General features: G+C 49.9%; 5 protein-coding genes across 5 annotated transcripts; 2 read left to right on the top strand and 3 right to left on the bottom strand.

The window, feature by feature from the left end:
- Positions 1–1,269: 1,269 nt before the first annotated feature.
- Positions 1,270–2,313, bottom strand: A1O9_07183 (uncharacterized protein; the record flags this gene model as incomplete). The annotated part of the gene is made up of 2 exons (XM_013404129.1): positions 1,270–2,166; positions 2,236–2,313. 2 exons carry the CDS (start codon positions 2,311–2,313, stop codon positions 1,270–1,272), a joined length of 975 nt encoding a protein of 324 aa, XP_013259583.1.
- A 2,053-nt stretch (positions 2,314–4,366) lies between these two features.
- Positions 4,367–5,742, bottom strand: A1O9_07182 (uncharacterized protein; the record flags this gene model as incomplete). The annotated part of the gene is made up of 5 exons (XM_013404128.1): positions 4,367–4,666; positions 4,692–4,906; positions 4,964–5,300; positions 5,353–5,652; positions 5,701–5,742. The coding sequence occupies 5 exons, from the start codon at positions 5,740–5,742 to the stop codon at positions 4,367–4,369; spliced, it is 1,194 nt and encodes a 397-aa protein (XP_013259582.1).
- A 2,211-nt stretch (positions 5,743–7,953) lies between these two features.
- On the top strand, positions 7,954–8,130 carry A1O9_07181 (uncharacterized protein; the record flags this gene model as incomplete). Its single annotated transcript, XM_013404127.1, has 1 exon — positions 7,954–8,130. One exon carries the CDS (start codon positions 7,954–7,956, stop codon positions 8,128–8,130), a length of 177 nt encoding a protein of 58 aa, XP_013259581.1.
- A 1,503-nt stretch (positions 8,131–9,633) lies between these two features.
- On the bottom strand, positions 9,634–11,369 carry A1O9_07180 (uncharacterized protein; the record flags this gene model as incomplete). Its single annotated transcript, XM_013404126.1, has 2 exons — positions 9,634–11,129; positions 11,180–11,369. The coding sequence occupies 2 exons, from the start codon at positions 11,367–11,369 to the stop codon at positions 9,634–9,636; spliced, it is 1,686 nt and encodes a 561-aa protein (XP_013259580.1).
- Positions 11,370–13,154: 1,785 nt separating this feature from the next.
- On the top strand, positions 13,155–13,846 carry A1O9_07179 (uncharacterized protein; the record flags this gene model as incomplete). Its single annotated transcript, XM_013404125.1, has 3 exons — positions 13,155–13,316; positions 13,371–13,696; positions 13,762–13,846. 3 exons carry the CDS (start codon positions 13,155–13,157, stop codon positions 13,844–13,846), a joined length of 573 nt encoding a protein of 190 aa, XP_013259579.1.
- Positions 13,847–15,458: the final 1,612 nt, after the last annotated feature.

Raw genomic sequence — 15,458 nt, 5'->3', positions numbered from 1 at the left:
ATCTGTTGTCCTTACAAACAAAGAATCATCCTCGATTGTCATGGCTTAGTAGGTTAGTATCGACATAAATGCCAGACACTATACAAGGAAATATCCAAGCGCTAACACTCTCCTCTCCATATTCAACTATAACATCGCAATTCAAGCCAAGCTCAAATCCAGTGGCGTGCTCGGAGCCGAATTTCTACACCCTCTAGAACTCTCAGACAGATTTATGGATATTATCAACTCAGAAGAGTTCAACATCACGGAATTAGAGTTCGCAGCAGTGGCAGACGCAATTCGCATAGATGGCACTTTCGCAGCCGAAGTTGAGAAGATACTGAGCAAGGATATGGAAGAGATGGAGCTAGATTTTGTTGCATCTAGTAAGTACCTTCTTCCACTAAGCGGCAATCTAGATGCTGAAAGTCGCAGGGGTTGCCAGACTCCACGTGACGCTCCACGTATCGAGACCCACTGTTGCACTGCAGACTCAACGGCGCTCAATCATGTTGCGCTCAAAAATCAATGTCCGGTGTATGATGCGAATTTTCTGAGCCCTCAGTGGTGGCCCTGTTCCTCTACTCGCCGTCCAATAGCTGCGGTGGAAGCTCGCAGCCCCTCGCCACCTACAAGTGGAAAGACATTTCCAGGGTTCTACGCAGCACATGCCCAAGATATCCTTCATCCAGATTGGCAGCCTGCCACCAGAAGAACGTTACCAGGAAAACAGGTAAGCTCGGAAAATTTAGAAGCCCTTCTTTTCGAAGAATCGGAGGGTTCCAGAGCGGAAGTGTCACCATTTGAGTTGCCCCAGTCTGGTGCAGGTACCGAGAGAATCAACTCAACTTTTGGAGGTAGTGATGTCTGTGCCGATAGGTATGAGTGGCAGCTTATCTCGGAGGAAGAGATTTGCTCTGAGACTGAAGATTTCGACTTTGAGTTCGTCGAGCATGAGGATTCTACTAACTGCAATTTCATCGGAGGTTGAATATGCTCATAGAATATGTGATGCAGGATATGAACGTAAGTCAACCATTTCGTGTTGGTCAGCGTTTCCCATCCTGCTTTGTATTTGCATTTATTTGACGTGATGAAGCAGAGTTTTGGTATGAGAATCCGAGTCTCGCAAATAATCACAATTTCACACCAAACTATGAATCTATTCCATCAACTCAGGACTTAATCCTTAAGACTAAGATAAGTTCTACCAAAAGTCTAAATGACAATCGTTGCCAAAACAATGCAAATATACACCCATTATTCCTCTTAACCTAAACATCCCCGCTACAGCCTTGACTTCTCAACAGATCGCACTACAAAGCCAATTCTGGGAAAGTGAATTCTTACACTTCCAACCAACGGCTCTCTGCCATCGATTTCCTGGGGTAAAATAACCACTTCTTCGGCAGTGAGAGCAACTAACGTTCCCACTGTGGGGCTTCCTCGACCAGTATCATCCGGGGCAATTGAGACCTGGACACCAAGCGACAGCCCATTTCGGGCATCCAGATCCTTGTGCGATCCAGCCGGTGTTTCAATCAACGGTATTGTGTCTCCCAAAGAGATTGAACTTATTTTGCTGAGGGTTTTTTGGATACCTGTCTCATCGTTCCTTTCAATCCGATTCTCGGTTAGAGGCAGCGCATCAAGATACTCCTTCAGCCTCTGAAACCATGACGAGAGGTTCGGGTACCTTTTGGGATTGAAAACGGACTGCAGCCCTTCTCCGTCTCCATCTTGGGCCCCGCCACCAGTAAGGTCGCGCACACCTTCGCCTCGAGCAATCTTTTCAGCCCATTCAAGCTGGTAGAAGAAGCCAATGTCGGCAGCACTTGGGTTTTCCGTTTCGAAGAGCCACTTCTTCCCATATTGAAGCAGAGGCTCAAGAATACTAAGGTGCAGATCAAGACCACTAAGATTCTCCGGCACCTTTCCTGCAAGCTTTTCGGGGTTAAGTTTATGCCCGATCAAATTGCTTCTATCCTGGCCAAAACTTGTGTGCCAAACACTACCAGGGATCAGTCCAGTTGTCACCCGAAAGAACGGTTTGTCCGTCCAATAGGAACCAAAGCCTCGTATGAGAGGCCGAAGTGAAGGGTTCGGATAGATTGTGCCATATCCTTGAGTCTCTGGAAACTGCGCCTCGAGAGCTTCCAAGATGATGGCTGTGTCGATATAAATCTAAGCCAGGGTTGCATATTCAGCTACATTGGACTTGCTCAGGGAGGTAGATTCAACCACCACACCTACCTCCTTGTCGATTGCCAGAACTGGTATCTTCCGATACGTGATATTGAAGTTTTCTTTCAAGATCGGTCTTGGCATCATCGAGGTAACAATGATGAAAGCTGGAAGAGGCAAGAGTAAGCATCTCACTGCCATTGAGATTTGCTTACTTACTATAAGGAATTTGTTTCATCCGCAGCGCATGTCTCACTTTCTGTGTGAAAGGGGAAGCTGCAGTAATGCAGGTTAATGATCGAACCTCACCGAAAGTCCAGTGTGTCAGAATTCCTACTTACAATCGTATCCAAATAGCACCACATTTGGTGTCTGGGGCTGTCCATTCGCCATCTTGGAAGTGCCCAATAGCACAGTGGTCTTAGGATCTAGCTAAGTATCTTTGATATTCGTGGACGAGGGTTAGGAGAGGCGGCGTTGACTCAAGGGTTCTCTACCAATATTTGAGATATCACTGCTTGCGCTTTACTCGCCGGTGCCGAGATATCTCCTCTACAAATACTTCGCGTATTCGGCATCAGGTTCAATCAGGGCCCTCGACGTTGAAGTTTGACCAATGGAAGCATAAGCCCTCGGTGAAGCGGCTGCTCATAAGTTCCCCTCACCTGCGGTAGAAATGCCTCGGATACTGTCAAGCTCTGTCAGTACACAATACATACCGCACATCAAAGACGACGGTACACTCTCACTTGACCCTTTGACACCGTCAGTACAAATTGAAATCATACCTTGGTAATATTGGCGCGCCTTTCCAAGGATTACCCTAACTTGGCTCCTACCTTATCCTAACAGCGAGTTGGATTCCTTAGAGAGCCTGCAGGAATTTCTGCGAATAGCGTCATGACTCACTACCACCCAAGGGCACGATTACTATCCAGTTGGTATTCTTCGGAAGATGAATCATTGCGGCATGTGACAATTCGGCCAGACGGCGTGGAGGTCGCATTGAGTCAAGTAATGAGGGCAACCCTGGGACCCAGCATGACTTGATCCAGATTCAGGTCATCAATAGAGCACCATTGCAGAATATCCATTATGATATGCGATGTCGAAAGCCGTTTCAAAAGAGTATTTGGCGAGATGACTAGTTATGCAAAGAGCACAGATTCTTCATTGGATAGGGCTGTGGATGCCAATCCAAAGTTCTGCTCGATACAACAGCTCTGAAGCCCGGTGAAAGATTGAACTTCAATGATCTCACGAGTGGACTCGGTACTGGTAAAAGTAACCGATCCCCGGAACTTGGGCCATCAGATCTTCCAGCTGCTTGCTATCTAGCTTCAAATTTAAGGTAGTACACGCGGTCTAGAACCACGAATCTACTAAGTGTTTCGATCCCTTGTGGTAAGTTCACTGAAATGATCCCCCGAAGGCGCGCTGGGAAATCTGGTCGATAGACCCACATGATGAAGCTTTGGATTGTTGCTGGCTGGTCCCGCTAGTTGACTCGGCTTTCGAATGATGGGCTTTTGACGGATCGGCCGGGGTCAATCACGAGCTCATTCATTATGTAGGTAGTTGGATAGATGATGGGCCGTGCTGATGACGGTTGATATTCTGAACTTGGAAGTAGATTCCGAATTCAGAAGTAACGCAAATTTCGAGACGACAACTGCGTGAGAAATCTAGAGAATCCTGTGAGTAATATTTAGTTATAACTCTCCACTGAACACCAACAACATCTTTTGAGTTCCTTGACCTTATAAGTCGATTTTGGTAGCTAGTATCCAAAGGCAGTGATCAGGCCAAACCTGTAGAACCCTGCACTTAATTCCGAGCGAAGCAATTACGATGGGCTGGTTTGGGCGGGTGCACTGACGATGGTACTCCTTGAAAAATGGCCCGAGGGGCATGCCAGCCCGCCTTGAGCTTTGCTTCTGGCTTGCACAGACCATCCTATATCTAGCACAAAGATCAATCGAAAGCATTGACTTTCCTCTTTCAGCGTGACGACCACTGGTTGCCAGGGTGCCCTCTGTCTACGAGGTAATCTGGCGCCGCATGGCCGGTTTGTCCGTAATAGCGATTGCATATTAATGGAAAATCACGCGAAAGTCCTTTTTCTTTAATGCCTGCCGTCCGCTAGACTTCCACACTGAAGTCGTAACTAGATATGTATAGAATCCCAGGGTTCGATTGGTCAAAACCAGAACGAAAGTACGAAAACAACAGTCATGTACAATGTAATGAAGCTGTTTTGTGCCTCGAATGCCCATGCAGCCCAAGTAGATTTTGTGTGCTTGGAATCCTCCTTTGGATAGGCTACACCAGTATCTGGATCTCTGTCCAGGAGGTCCTGTCGGTCTGGGCAGTCCGGAGGAAACAGTGCATAGTTGATCGGCACCCAGCATGACAAGATGCAGGTTAGCCAAATAAGAGGTGGCCAGCCTGCGTGAGTAAGAAGAGAAATCAAGGTTTTCTTCAGTGTTGTTTTGCGCGTCTGTAATGTTCCAATAAACACTCACGATAACGGCTGCCACCACGAACATGATATAGACAAGGTGAAGATAGCACTGACAATCCCACATAGTGACCACGAGACGGCGCCAGACTGGGGCACGCGGTTTCGGGTCACGCTCGTTGAGATCAGCTTTCTGTGACCCTGAGGAAGTGAAAACTGCGACCTTGCCCCCTAACCACTCGGGAAGAAGGAACGTCCGAATGACGGATAAGGCATGAACTATAGAACACTGGGTCAACGATTATCACTTAAATGGGCAAGGGTAAAGACACTTACATGGCGCCATCCACATCATAGCTCTTGCACCCCTTTGGCCAGTCCGATAGCCGGAAGGCAGATACGAGATAAACTCGTTGATGCGATTCAATATAATGGTCAGAAAATTTGATCGTATTAGCCACTTGAGTTGATTCATTGACGTGTATGGTACAAGATTTCCGCCAGAGATGAGGACGATAGGTGCCGTAAACATTGATAACACCAGAAAGACGGTGAATAGAGACGATACTGTGTAGACGAATCCGCAAAGGCGTTGAGAAAAGGTCATGTGCTTCACAAGAGGCCCAAAGATGCTAAATCGCAGCTTGAACGACGTCTGGACGGTGCCAATAGTCTGGGTCATGTCAGATGCGAGGCATAAGCTCATGGTTCTTCGGCAGACTTACCCAACGTGTGCGTTGCTTCAAGTGACTCGTGAGAGAATCCAGTACCGTTCCGAACTGCAAGGGCTCATGAACAAACGCGGTATTCCAGCCTGAGCCTAAGAGCATACTAAAACAGCATACGTCTTCTGCCAGAGAACCGATGGGAAATCCTCCGATTGATTGCAAAGCTGCTCTCCTCAGCACGTATCCAGATCCAGTGCACCAAGCCACACCCATGGAGTCTTTGATGGGTTCAGATATGTGTACAAAAGTGTCCAAGCTCTGGCATAGTGGGTCATCAGGTGGTACATTATAAAAGAGCTACCTTACTGTTAGAAGTCTTTCTTAGTGTGGAATGACTCAACTTACCTGTGGAGGACACGCCATCGAGCACTTCGGGTCCTGCAGCATGTGTGGGAGAAGTGCTCTTAACCAATTGTGAGGACGACCAGGACGGGGCAAAGTCTGTAAAGTATGCGCTTGAATGTTGACAGTTGCTCAATATCATCATGAGCAGCAAGCCGTTGTATGGAATAGTCCTCTACCTTTTCGCTCATCCACTGCCGAGTGTACTCTTCGAATATCGAAGATGGGTTTGTCCTAGCCGGTGTTGGAGACTCTAATGTGTCAACACTTTGAATCGACCTTGAATACCGGAGTGAGTTGAACTGGCCAGGGGCCGCATAACCTGCAGAAGACACTCTTCGGACTTCGTTAATCTCAAGGCCAAGTGGATTACCCCGTGTTGCGATGAGAGGATCTAGCTTTTCGACAGCATCCACGATAGCGATCGAGGCCCTTCTCACAGAGTGAGACATCCGTCGACGCATCTCATGCGCGCTTGAAGCTGTTCGCGTTCTAACAGGGTCAATGCTCTCATTCTACGAGTTCCGATTGAATGGGTGGTTCCACTTGAAGTGTACATTATGATGATGTTGGCTGCCATGGGTAGAAGGAACCTGGTGTATCTGAGACAGTTAGTGCTGCTCGAAAGACAAGAGTGTTGCCCATACATCGTGCTTTTCGGCTATCTCTGCCTCATCCTCATTTCCAGAAGGATTTTCGACATCAGCAACAGGTGATAGTCTCCCATCCAAGGGGTCCCTGGGTTTATGGCAGACCTCCACGAATGGCGAGCGGTGTGACGATCCATGATTGATCGGCTTTCGATAGCTGATCTCCTTTACAGATATCTCACCGTTTATAAGATCGAGGGCATCGAGGGAAGATTGATATATTATCGGTCTTAAATAGAACCTCCCGGGAAGACCTCGCGTACCCGAAACCAAGCAACAATAGTCCACAGCAATAGTGGTAAGCTCAGATCATGCATCCACTGAATCCACTTACTATCCTAAGATGCGAACGGACCATGTTCACTAGGGCATCGGAAATGTTCGTCCGTCTGGAACATCCCTGGCCGTGTATAAATGATCGTTGCTCGCAAGCAAGTGTGTACTGTGTCGGCGGGCCATCAAATCCCAACCTGAGATCTCGAATCCACCCAAAGATTCAGATAGTCTTTCAAAGAAGCAATCTCAGGTGCGATGATCTTCTTTTGACGCGAGTATGATATTTGTATAATTGGTGCGGAAGACAATCAGATATCACGCTGACGCCATCACATAATTGCAATGGTAAAGTCTCATGGAGACGGGAGACGAGGCACGGGCTTCCTGCCTTTGTATGCTGGAAGGGCCTCAACGCATCTAGAAGCTCCTGGGACTTTGACAATTCTGGCCATCCTAAAAAGCTGTGGTTATGGTTTTTTGTTTCCGTCCTTGACAAGGGCACAGACCAAAATAAAGGTAGAAGCACTGTCAAAAGCACAGACATCTTGGTTGCCCTGGGAAGGGCTCCTGTACTCCGCATGGATGGTTGGGCTTGCCAAGGTCCCCGGTCTCGATCTATAGTTGAGCATGATTTGATTTTCAAGATTAATCACAGTCAGGGCTTGGACGACTTGTTTTTGGATGCTGCTGACAGGGATATTTCCCGCCAAGCCAGATCTACCCAGATGGCTTGAAGCCATGGCACGTGAGCATGTCCTCCACACGAGATCGCTTTTTCTTTTTTCGATTGTCACTCTCACGTCTGTGCTGCTTAAGGACGGCACTTCTAATTGCTACTCAGACCTTACGACGACAGCTTCTCCAACGGAAAACAACGTATAAAACTCTCTATTTGTTCTCAGGATTTGAGCCATGGTGTTCTCACATCGTCCAGCTATTCACCATGCTTTGGATTGAGAACAGATTCAATGCTCAAATTGAAAGCAACCTTGATACGCAGTTGAACACACGGTAGCCTACGAGTGATTGCGTCTTATTGACAAGGGAGTTACGATCCACCGTAGGAATTCCACTTTCGCTGGTCTTCTTGAAGCGCCGTATTCAGTTAGCTGAACTAAACCTAATGCGGTCACCTGCGCTCTAAAATTCCAGCTCAACTTTGAGCATCCATGAAGTCAGTGTTTCTATGAACCTCCTCCACTCACCGTCAACAACCCTGCATCATTCTTATCCCGTCTAGAATACCGACTACCTCATTCACATTGATAACCCCCAGCAGACCATCTCTCTGCGCATCTTCAATCACACTAGCCCCCCGCAAACCACCACCATGCCTCCAAAAAGGATCACAGTCCAACCTGCCACACGTCGTGGACCGCCAAAGGGATATTTCAGCTCGGTATATCACACTCTGACGTCGGAGGAAAATGCCAGCGTCGTCTTGAGCGTCGCCATGTTCGGTGTATGTATAAAATCCCCCGGTGATCCTTTCTCCTTGGTTCCCTAGAATCAGCCATTTTGTTGGCTTTTGGCATTTCAGCAGCATCTGCTTGCACCGTCCGGGCCTTGACGATGAGCCCCCTCCAGAGGCGTTCTTTGGGTGCACGGAGGCCTCGTCATAGTTGGATTTTGATATGCGAGACTGGGATGGTTGGGACACCCAGCCAAAGCAGTATTCCAAAAGTTTTGCCGTCGCCTTCCGCCATGACTTTTCACACCGCTCCTCATGACCAGCGAAACTGTCCTCGAAGCTCATCATCTATGTACTGACCGTTGCATTTTTCCAGGCCGCCGTCGCATTCTTCAACTCAGAGTGGAGCGAGGTCCTCCTCCCTGGCTTCTAACCTCCTAGTCCACGCTTCCAAGTTCCCGCAAGTCTCTCTCTCGTCCGTCAACTCCACTCCGCTCCTCCACGAAAGCCGAACAAGAAGGAATTACGATCAGACGCTCCAGGAGTTTCGGAATCAAGCAGCTTCGAGGTTCGGATTTAGAAGAAATCTTTCTAACACTTGTATAAATAGGCCGGCCTGGGGGTTGGAATTTTAACGTCAATAGCGCGGGGGAATGTGCTCGCAATAAACAGCCTCGACTGGGCTTTTCCCTCCGGAATGCATAGATATCATTTATGGCCGGCCGAGTCTTGAATCATCGTTGTCGACTGAAGGGATTATTATCCCGCAACAAGATCAGGAACAAAGACGAATTCATCATGACATGGCAGGGTGAGCCTCCGAGACCCTTGAGGTCATTTGTAACAATATAAAACCCATAAGACGAGAAAGAAAATCCCAATCTGTTCTCACCGTCAACACTGTTACTTTTACTTTTACTTCTTCTTCTTCTTCTACATGTCATATTTGCAGGACAATATGGTGAAAGCCTCGCGACTATCAGGGAGTAAGGTTAGAGAGACACATTCAGAAACGACCAGCTTAGATAATCCATGGCTCATTTTCATTTACAATGTTATATGCCTATATCATCCACAATGTCTCCTTAACCCCCCCCCCCCGGCCCCGTCCGTGCATATGTACAACTAGGGCGCATGTCTCTCATCTCCTGCGACCCTGTGACTGTCTTACGCCGACCCACACGGATATTGATCAATTGGTTTTCTCCTTAAATTGGCTGGGTTTGAGTTGTCGCCGATCGAAGCCCACAGGAGGGGAAGGGCGGGGAGTAACATCATGCTCTTTGCAAGCGATGGGCTGGACACATTTGAGAAGGGCACAGGGCATAGATAAACCGGTGCAAATCAGACTAAGTTCAAGTGTCACCCACTTTTTCCAGCGCCTTGCGTGGACATTGACAAGATAGTTTGCAAGATTAGTCAAGTCCAGCAGTGAAAGGTGGACATGCTCCGGCTATATGCGTTGGTTGCAATCTTGGGGAGGCAGCTCTCCATCTTCTCCAAACCAGGTGGTGATCGCGGCCGAACATCAATCAGAACTCCGTGGTACGTAGAGACTGGATTGTAGGAATTGCTGGAGGCGAGCAGCGCTCATCGTGGTCATGTTCCGTACCCGTTACCATTGACTTCGGGCATCAAACTCTCCGTGGCGGCTTCAGCCTCGTCCTCGAGCTGCTCACGCTTCATGTTGCGGCTCTTGAGCCACGTGAAGGTGACCAGGGACGCACCAACCACGACTGCTATGCTCATCAGCATGACGTTGACGGGCACCGGGTTTAGATCGAACTTGACGTGGGTCAGAGCGTCGAGCGGGCTCTGCAGGAAATTGAATAGCCCGGCGAGACAGATGATGAGTCCATAGACCTTGCCGAAGGTCTGGAACCCAAACACTTTGGCCGCGTAGTCCGAGACGGTGGTGTAGTAGAATGGCCTGTATATGACAAAGAGGCATACGTTGGCGATCGCGGCCCACATGTAGGGCAGGCAGCCTAAAATCCCGATGATCGTGGCCGTGACCACGAGGAAGCCTAGCGCGAAGGGGGTCGACGTGTTGTCCAGGAGCGTCCCGATAAATGGTATGCTCAGCACTCCCCCCAGAGGCAAGGCAACGTCAAAGAAATCGTTGACGGTCTTGGCCCTTTCAGGCGAGCCAAGGAGGTACTGTTCCTGTGGCCGAATGGTCGCCACGAAGTAATTGATTCTAGTCATCTGGACGACGGTAAAGAGAGTGATAAGCACAAACCAGGGCGACTTGATCTGTTCGAGGGCAGTGTAGCCATGCATTGCTCCCCAGACACCAGATTTGGCATTTTTGTTCTCCTCACGCTTCTGGCGTTTTGCGTTTGTACTCTTGTCGAGCAATAGAGAGACTTCTTGGCTGATGGATTGTCGTCGCTCGTTGAGCGAGCGCACCTCCTCAGTTGAGGCATCGGGAGGGGTGGGAGCATTTATCTCTTCCTCTGCCTCGTGCACTACTTCGCTCACAGTCTTGTATGAATCCTTTGGCATGATGAAGATTTGAACGACCAAAATGAATATTGGAACAACAAGATAGGCAAGAAAGAGGTTATGGGTGTTCAGTTTCTTGCCAGTATTCTCGTACAAGATGCGAAAGAGGAGAAACAACGCAGAGGAAGAGTCGAATGCTCCGGTTAAAAGGGCGAGAATCAGACCCGAATTTTTGGGAAAGGTGTTGGACAGCTGGAAGGAGGATATGAAAACAAAAGGACCGCCTAGGGCGAGGAAGAAGTATCCTGGAGTAAATAGATCACCTTCAACCTTAGATGCCCACGAAAATAGGAGGGCTCCTATCGTAAGGCACAGGCTACCAATGATGCCGCAAGCTCGGGGGCCATATCGGTCGAGAATGGTGCCAATGGGCAAGGCAGCCACGTTGGTCGAGACCGCTGCTATGGTGAACATCAGATTCAATCGGATCTCTTGCTGGAGGCATGGTGATGTTCCTTTGCTCGTCTCCTCTTTGGTGCATAGATTTTCAAAGACGCCTTCATCGATTAGTACAGGCTTGATGGCGGCATACCCAAAGACAACGCCCGCTGCGAAAAGGCAATATATTATGGCGATGACCACCTGTACTAGATTCACCTGTCAGCTCAGAAGTTCGATCATCCACAGGAGCACTTACGGATGCGCTTCTGCTTGGAGACTTCCTCGAATTGGAGAGCAGCAGTGACGACACTCTCTCTTCGATCATGGTCTTTGGGCGGCACCCAGTCGCTCACAGGATTGAAGCTCATTCTTCTCGGTGTCGAGACATTCGAGCCTCTACTCTCACGCTCGAAGCCATCGACGGAGGCAACTCGAGTGAGAGACATGGTGAAGAAGCCGCGAAAGCACTGCCACAGCCACGGCCGCTGGGTTGGACGGGAGGATTAAGCGGACGGTGCACGGAATGCGGAGTATCAAAGTCTCAATGAACGAGATGATGGAGGAACGGGGCACAGTTGGAGCCGTCCTTGGATTGTGACTGGTGGGCCCACGGTCTTGTGACTGGGAGGAAAAGTGCAAAGACGTAACCACCGGCAAGATATGAAAGTGATGCAGGTTTACAAATCAATCGGTTGCAGACGATGACGGCGAGGTTGAAGTTGGACGGGGGGTCGGTCGATGGCCCTCTTGCATCTTCTGCCCGGCGGCGACTGGGTCAAATACAAGAGTTGTTTTGCGATGGCAGATGGCTTCAAGCAGCGGTTGACCTGCTGATAACGATAATGAAATTTTGCATCGGAAAAGGTTGGCGGGGAAGATAAGGTCGGAAAGGATTGGCTAAAAGACGAGGACCAGTGAAGATTGGCGCATCTGGTGGCCAGGGAGGGGAGACTAAGCCTAGGAGGGCTGTTGGTCCAGGCATAACATAATTAACCACCGGGCGCGGCGGGGCGCTGAAAAGTTCGCCCCAGGCACCTGAAAAGTCCAGAGCATCCAAGGGAATCGAGAGCTCAAGCCTAAACAGGCATGGAGCTCTGGCTTCGATGGTGGCGAGTGGGAGCCTCCGCCCGAAGAGACCACCTAATGTGCGGGAAGGTCCTACGAGTACGAGTAAATCAAATTTTCGCGTCTTGGACCCCGTCAACTTCTCGTCCTCAATCTGCACTCTCTCGATGCGGCTCCTGCGCAGTCCAGTCATGCAGGACGATGACCGTGTTGTGTGAACTCAACAGCAAGGTTGACAGCAACGGGACGCGCGCAGGAGCGATGTCCGATATGATTGAGATCATTCCAATGGCGCTTGACCTACCTAACGCTACATGGTGGTCAGGGTCTGCAACCAAAGCCGTGCAGTACAAGTATGTACTGCGTATTGCATGCAGGTGCCATTCCAACAGTGGCAGAGGCCAAACCGCTGATCACCTGAAGTGAATGGTGTCGGGCCCTAAGCCAACACCGCCGACATCGTCCAAGCAGGCGTTTCGGCTTTATGCTCGTCTCAACACCACAGAACACAAGCACTTGCTTTCGTCCAGTGGTCCGCCTTGTTAGACGATGCGCTCCTCGTGCGAATCAGAGGCATGGGTCAGGTTGATCGTTTTGCTGGACGGTTTCTGAAACCAGGTGAGCGGTAGCCGCCCCGTGGGCGCTTCAAAATAGGAGCTTGGCGCCTGAAGCGCCTGGTCGGCCGTCCTTTGAAACAGCCTCGTCTTGCACCAGGTCAAACCACCACCACCCAATCCTGTACCCAGATACACAACGCGAGACTCTTGGAGAACACCTGCTAGCATTGCTGCTGCATTGATCTCAGAGACCGTGTGTCTTGCCTTGGTCCATGAGTCTCAGAGTCAAAAGGTTCTCCACCTCGATATGGATATTTAAGCCTGGCTGGACCTTGGTTCTCCATGTCTGTTCAAGATCATCTTCACACCTGGCTGTACAACATTTCCTTCAAGTCCAAAAGATTGCAATATAGTATCTCTTCAGCCTGTGCACTGTCCTTTCCTTGTTAGCAACCAACGGCAACCCTCCATCTTTCTTGAATTCTTCAATCAACACAGTGGCTCGACTCCTCGAGTAAATCCTTCATTCTTTTTATTTTCGTTTCTTTGGAAACATTCATTCCTCTCACAATCAAATCAGATCGACTTTCTGTGTATCAATCATCCAGCATGGGTCCGGATCACGGTGTTTTGGGTGCCACATTCAAGGTTGCAAGGGCCCTCCAGGCTGCATCAATGATAGCAGTGATCGGTATCACATCCAACTTCATCTCTGAGATGGTCAGCGCCGGCGCCACACCCCCACCGATTCTCATTGGAATTTTAAGCATAGTATGGATCCCATTCCATTCCACTGTCTAGTGTGTCGACACTTACGTTTCTCAGGTCTGTATTGCCGTGCTGTACTGTGCTATCACAGTCATTCTCTACTTCGACAGCATCCTCCCATTCTTGATCAGCACTGGCCTCGACGCTCTTTTCTTGGTCGCTTTGATTGTTGTTTCTGTCATCGTTGGCAAACCGCTCTCCTATCTTAACTGCCAGGTCCTGGACGAGATTTCCAATGCCAGCTCGAGTGCATATGACTTCACCTCAGCCTTGGGGAACAGTCTCAACAAAGACGGCAATGTCGACTACTCCCAATGGATTGGAACATCCAAGGCCACATGCTTGGAGATGAAGTCAATCTGGGGGTTGAGCATCGCGCTTTGGTAAGTACTGTAACATCGGGCAGCTTTCTCTTTGGTGGTGCAATGCTGACCAGTGGGCAATACAGCATTCTGTTCACTTTTTCCGCGGTGAGCACCATCTGCTTATGGAAGCGGACCAAGCAACCTCCAGCCGAGAAGCTCGACGCATAAGGGCTTCCACTGCGGGACCAGGCACAACGGGGATGCGGGAGGCATTGACCCGGGCGCAGATTATAACATCTCAAAAGGTCGTTAGCTTATCAGAGTGGATCGACCGGACTCACCGGAGAGAAAAGACCACAACGCCGGGTCGCAGACTGGCAGTCCGGCGGATTCTCGTGGCATCCGACATTGATTCCACCGCGAGATTGGGATCTGGGTTTACATGGGGTCTTCGTCTTCAAGGAGTTGGGGTTGGTTGGGCAGACGAGCTGGGCTCACTGAGACTGCATATTACACGTCAGCATTGGTTTTAGAAGACGCCAGACGCTGCACGATGTGTCACATAATGATAGGTGGGAATGAAAAGAGTTGACGTACCGAATACGGAGTACACACCTCATGCATTGTCCTCGGGGGGTGTCTGGCAAACACCAATTAATACCTCCGGGAAGCCCATTCCGTGGATCAGTGTTTCTGCAAAGTGCTCCAAATGAGGTGATAGCCGTGCCCAACAAGGATGGCATTTTAAATTGTGCAGCACGGTTGAAAGCCCTGACCCAAGAAGTACATCGGTTAGGTAGTTGGGCCTAATTCCTTATTGGGAGCGGCCCCTCTGAAACGGACCGTCTTGAAGTTCTGCATGCAGCAATGACTTCAAACGCGAGTTGGACTTGACAGGTCGATTTCGTCCCTTTTCCAAAACCAAGAGTCCGGGAGGAGGACAACGGGAGTGTCGCTGGCTCGGCGGTGAATCGTGATACAGGGACAGTCATGATGATGCTGGCTCCACGTGCATACGCCTGAGCCAGGACGCTGGCGCCGCGCCGTTGGTCCTCCAACACCTACCTGGTGGGTGTGCTGAAGATGCCGAGTGAGCTATCCGTACAACATCGGTGTAAGGATAAAGAATGCACGGGACAAATCTGTTAAACTCAGTACGGCAAAGAATCTCCGTAGACCGCATTCTAGTCAAGTTGGCTGGTTAACAGTCACCCACTGTAACCAGATCCAGGAGAGCTCATGGGTGGCCCCTCAAGTGGAGGAAGCAGGCAAGCGACCCAGAGCCCTGGAGACCTAACCCAGATAACCCAGAGGTTTGGGTCGCCTCTCGCCAGGCCCGCTCGTGTGCACTCCGTACTCCGTACCTCGTACCTCGCTTGGGCCTACTCGGGCCCAGGGGACTGGAGTGGCATCCCCGCAAATTCCTTAGTTGCAGGCTTCCGGGGCACGGCGTACAGCCTGAAAGGTCGAGCGCCCCAGAGCTCCTGAGTTCTGACCTCTGACCGCTGCATCCCATCAGTGGAAGCTACGGAGCACTGGGCGAATGTCTAGGCTGAGTCTGCTGACAGTCAGTCTTCTTCACGCGCTTTTGTATTTCGCGTGTAGCCGGTGCTATGTGACCTTGTGCTGTATCCGTATACCTTTGCATTCGCAAGCCTGTCGCTCTATTGTGCGCTGGAGAGACCTCCGAAATAGTGGCACAGTTCCAGGACCCATCGTGTTGGGAATTTGGGAGGAGAAGATCACCACCACTACTCGCAGAGACTCCGTCCATACCAACCACCGGATTGGGAGCCGAGCACCCACCGTGTGCACTGGTCCAGGGTCCAGGGTCCAGGAT

Source organism: Exophiala aquamarina (assembly GCF_000709125.1).
Source record: "Exophiala aquamarina CBS 119918 chromosome Unknown aczIA-supercont1.5, whole genome shotgun sequence".
Taxonomy (NCBI): domain Eukaryota; kingdom Fungi; phylum Ascomycota; class Eurotiomycetes; order Chaetothyriales; family Herpotrichiellaceae; genus Exophiala; species Exophiala aquamarina.
Note: the sequence above shows the minus strand (reverse complement) of the source record. Positions and strands in the feature narration are given on the sequence as shown.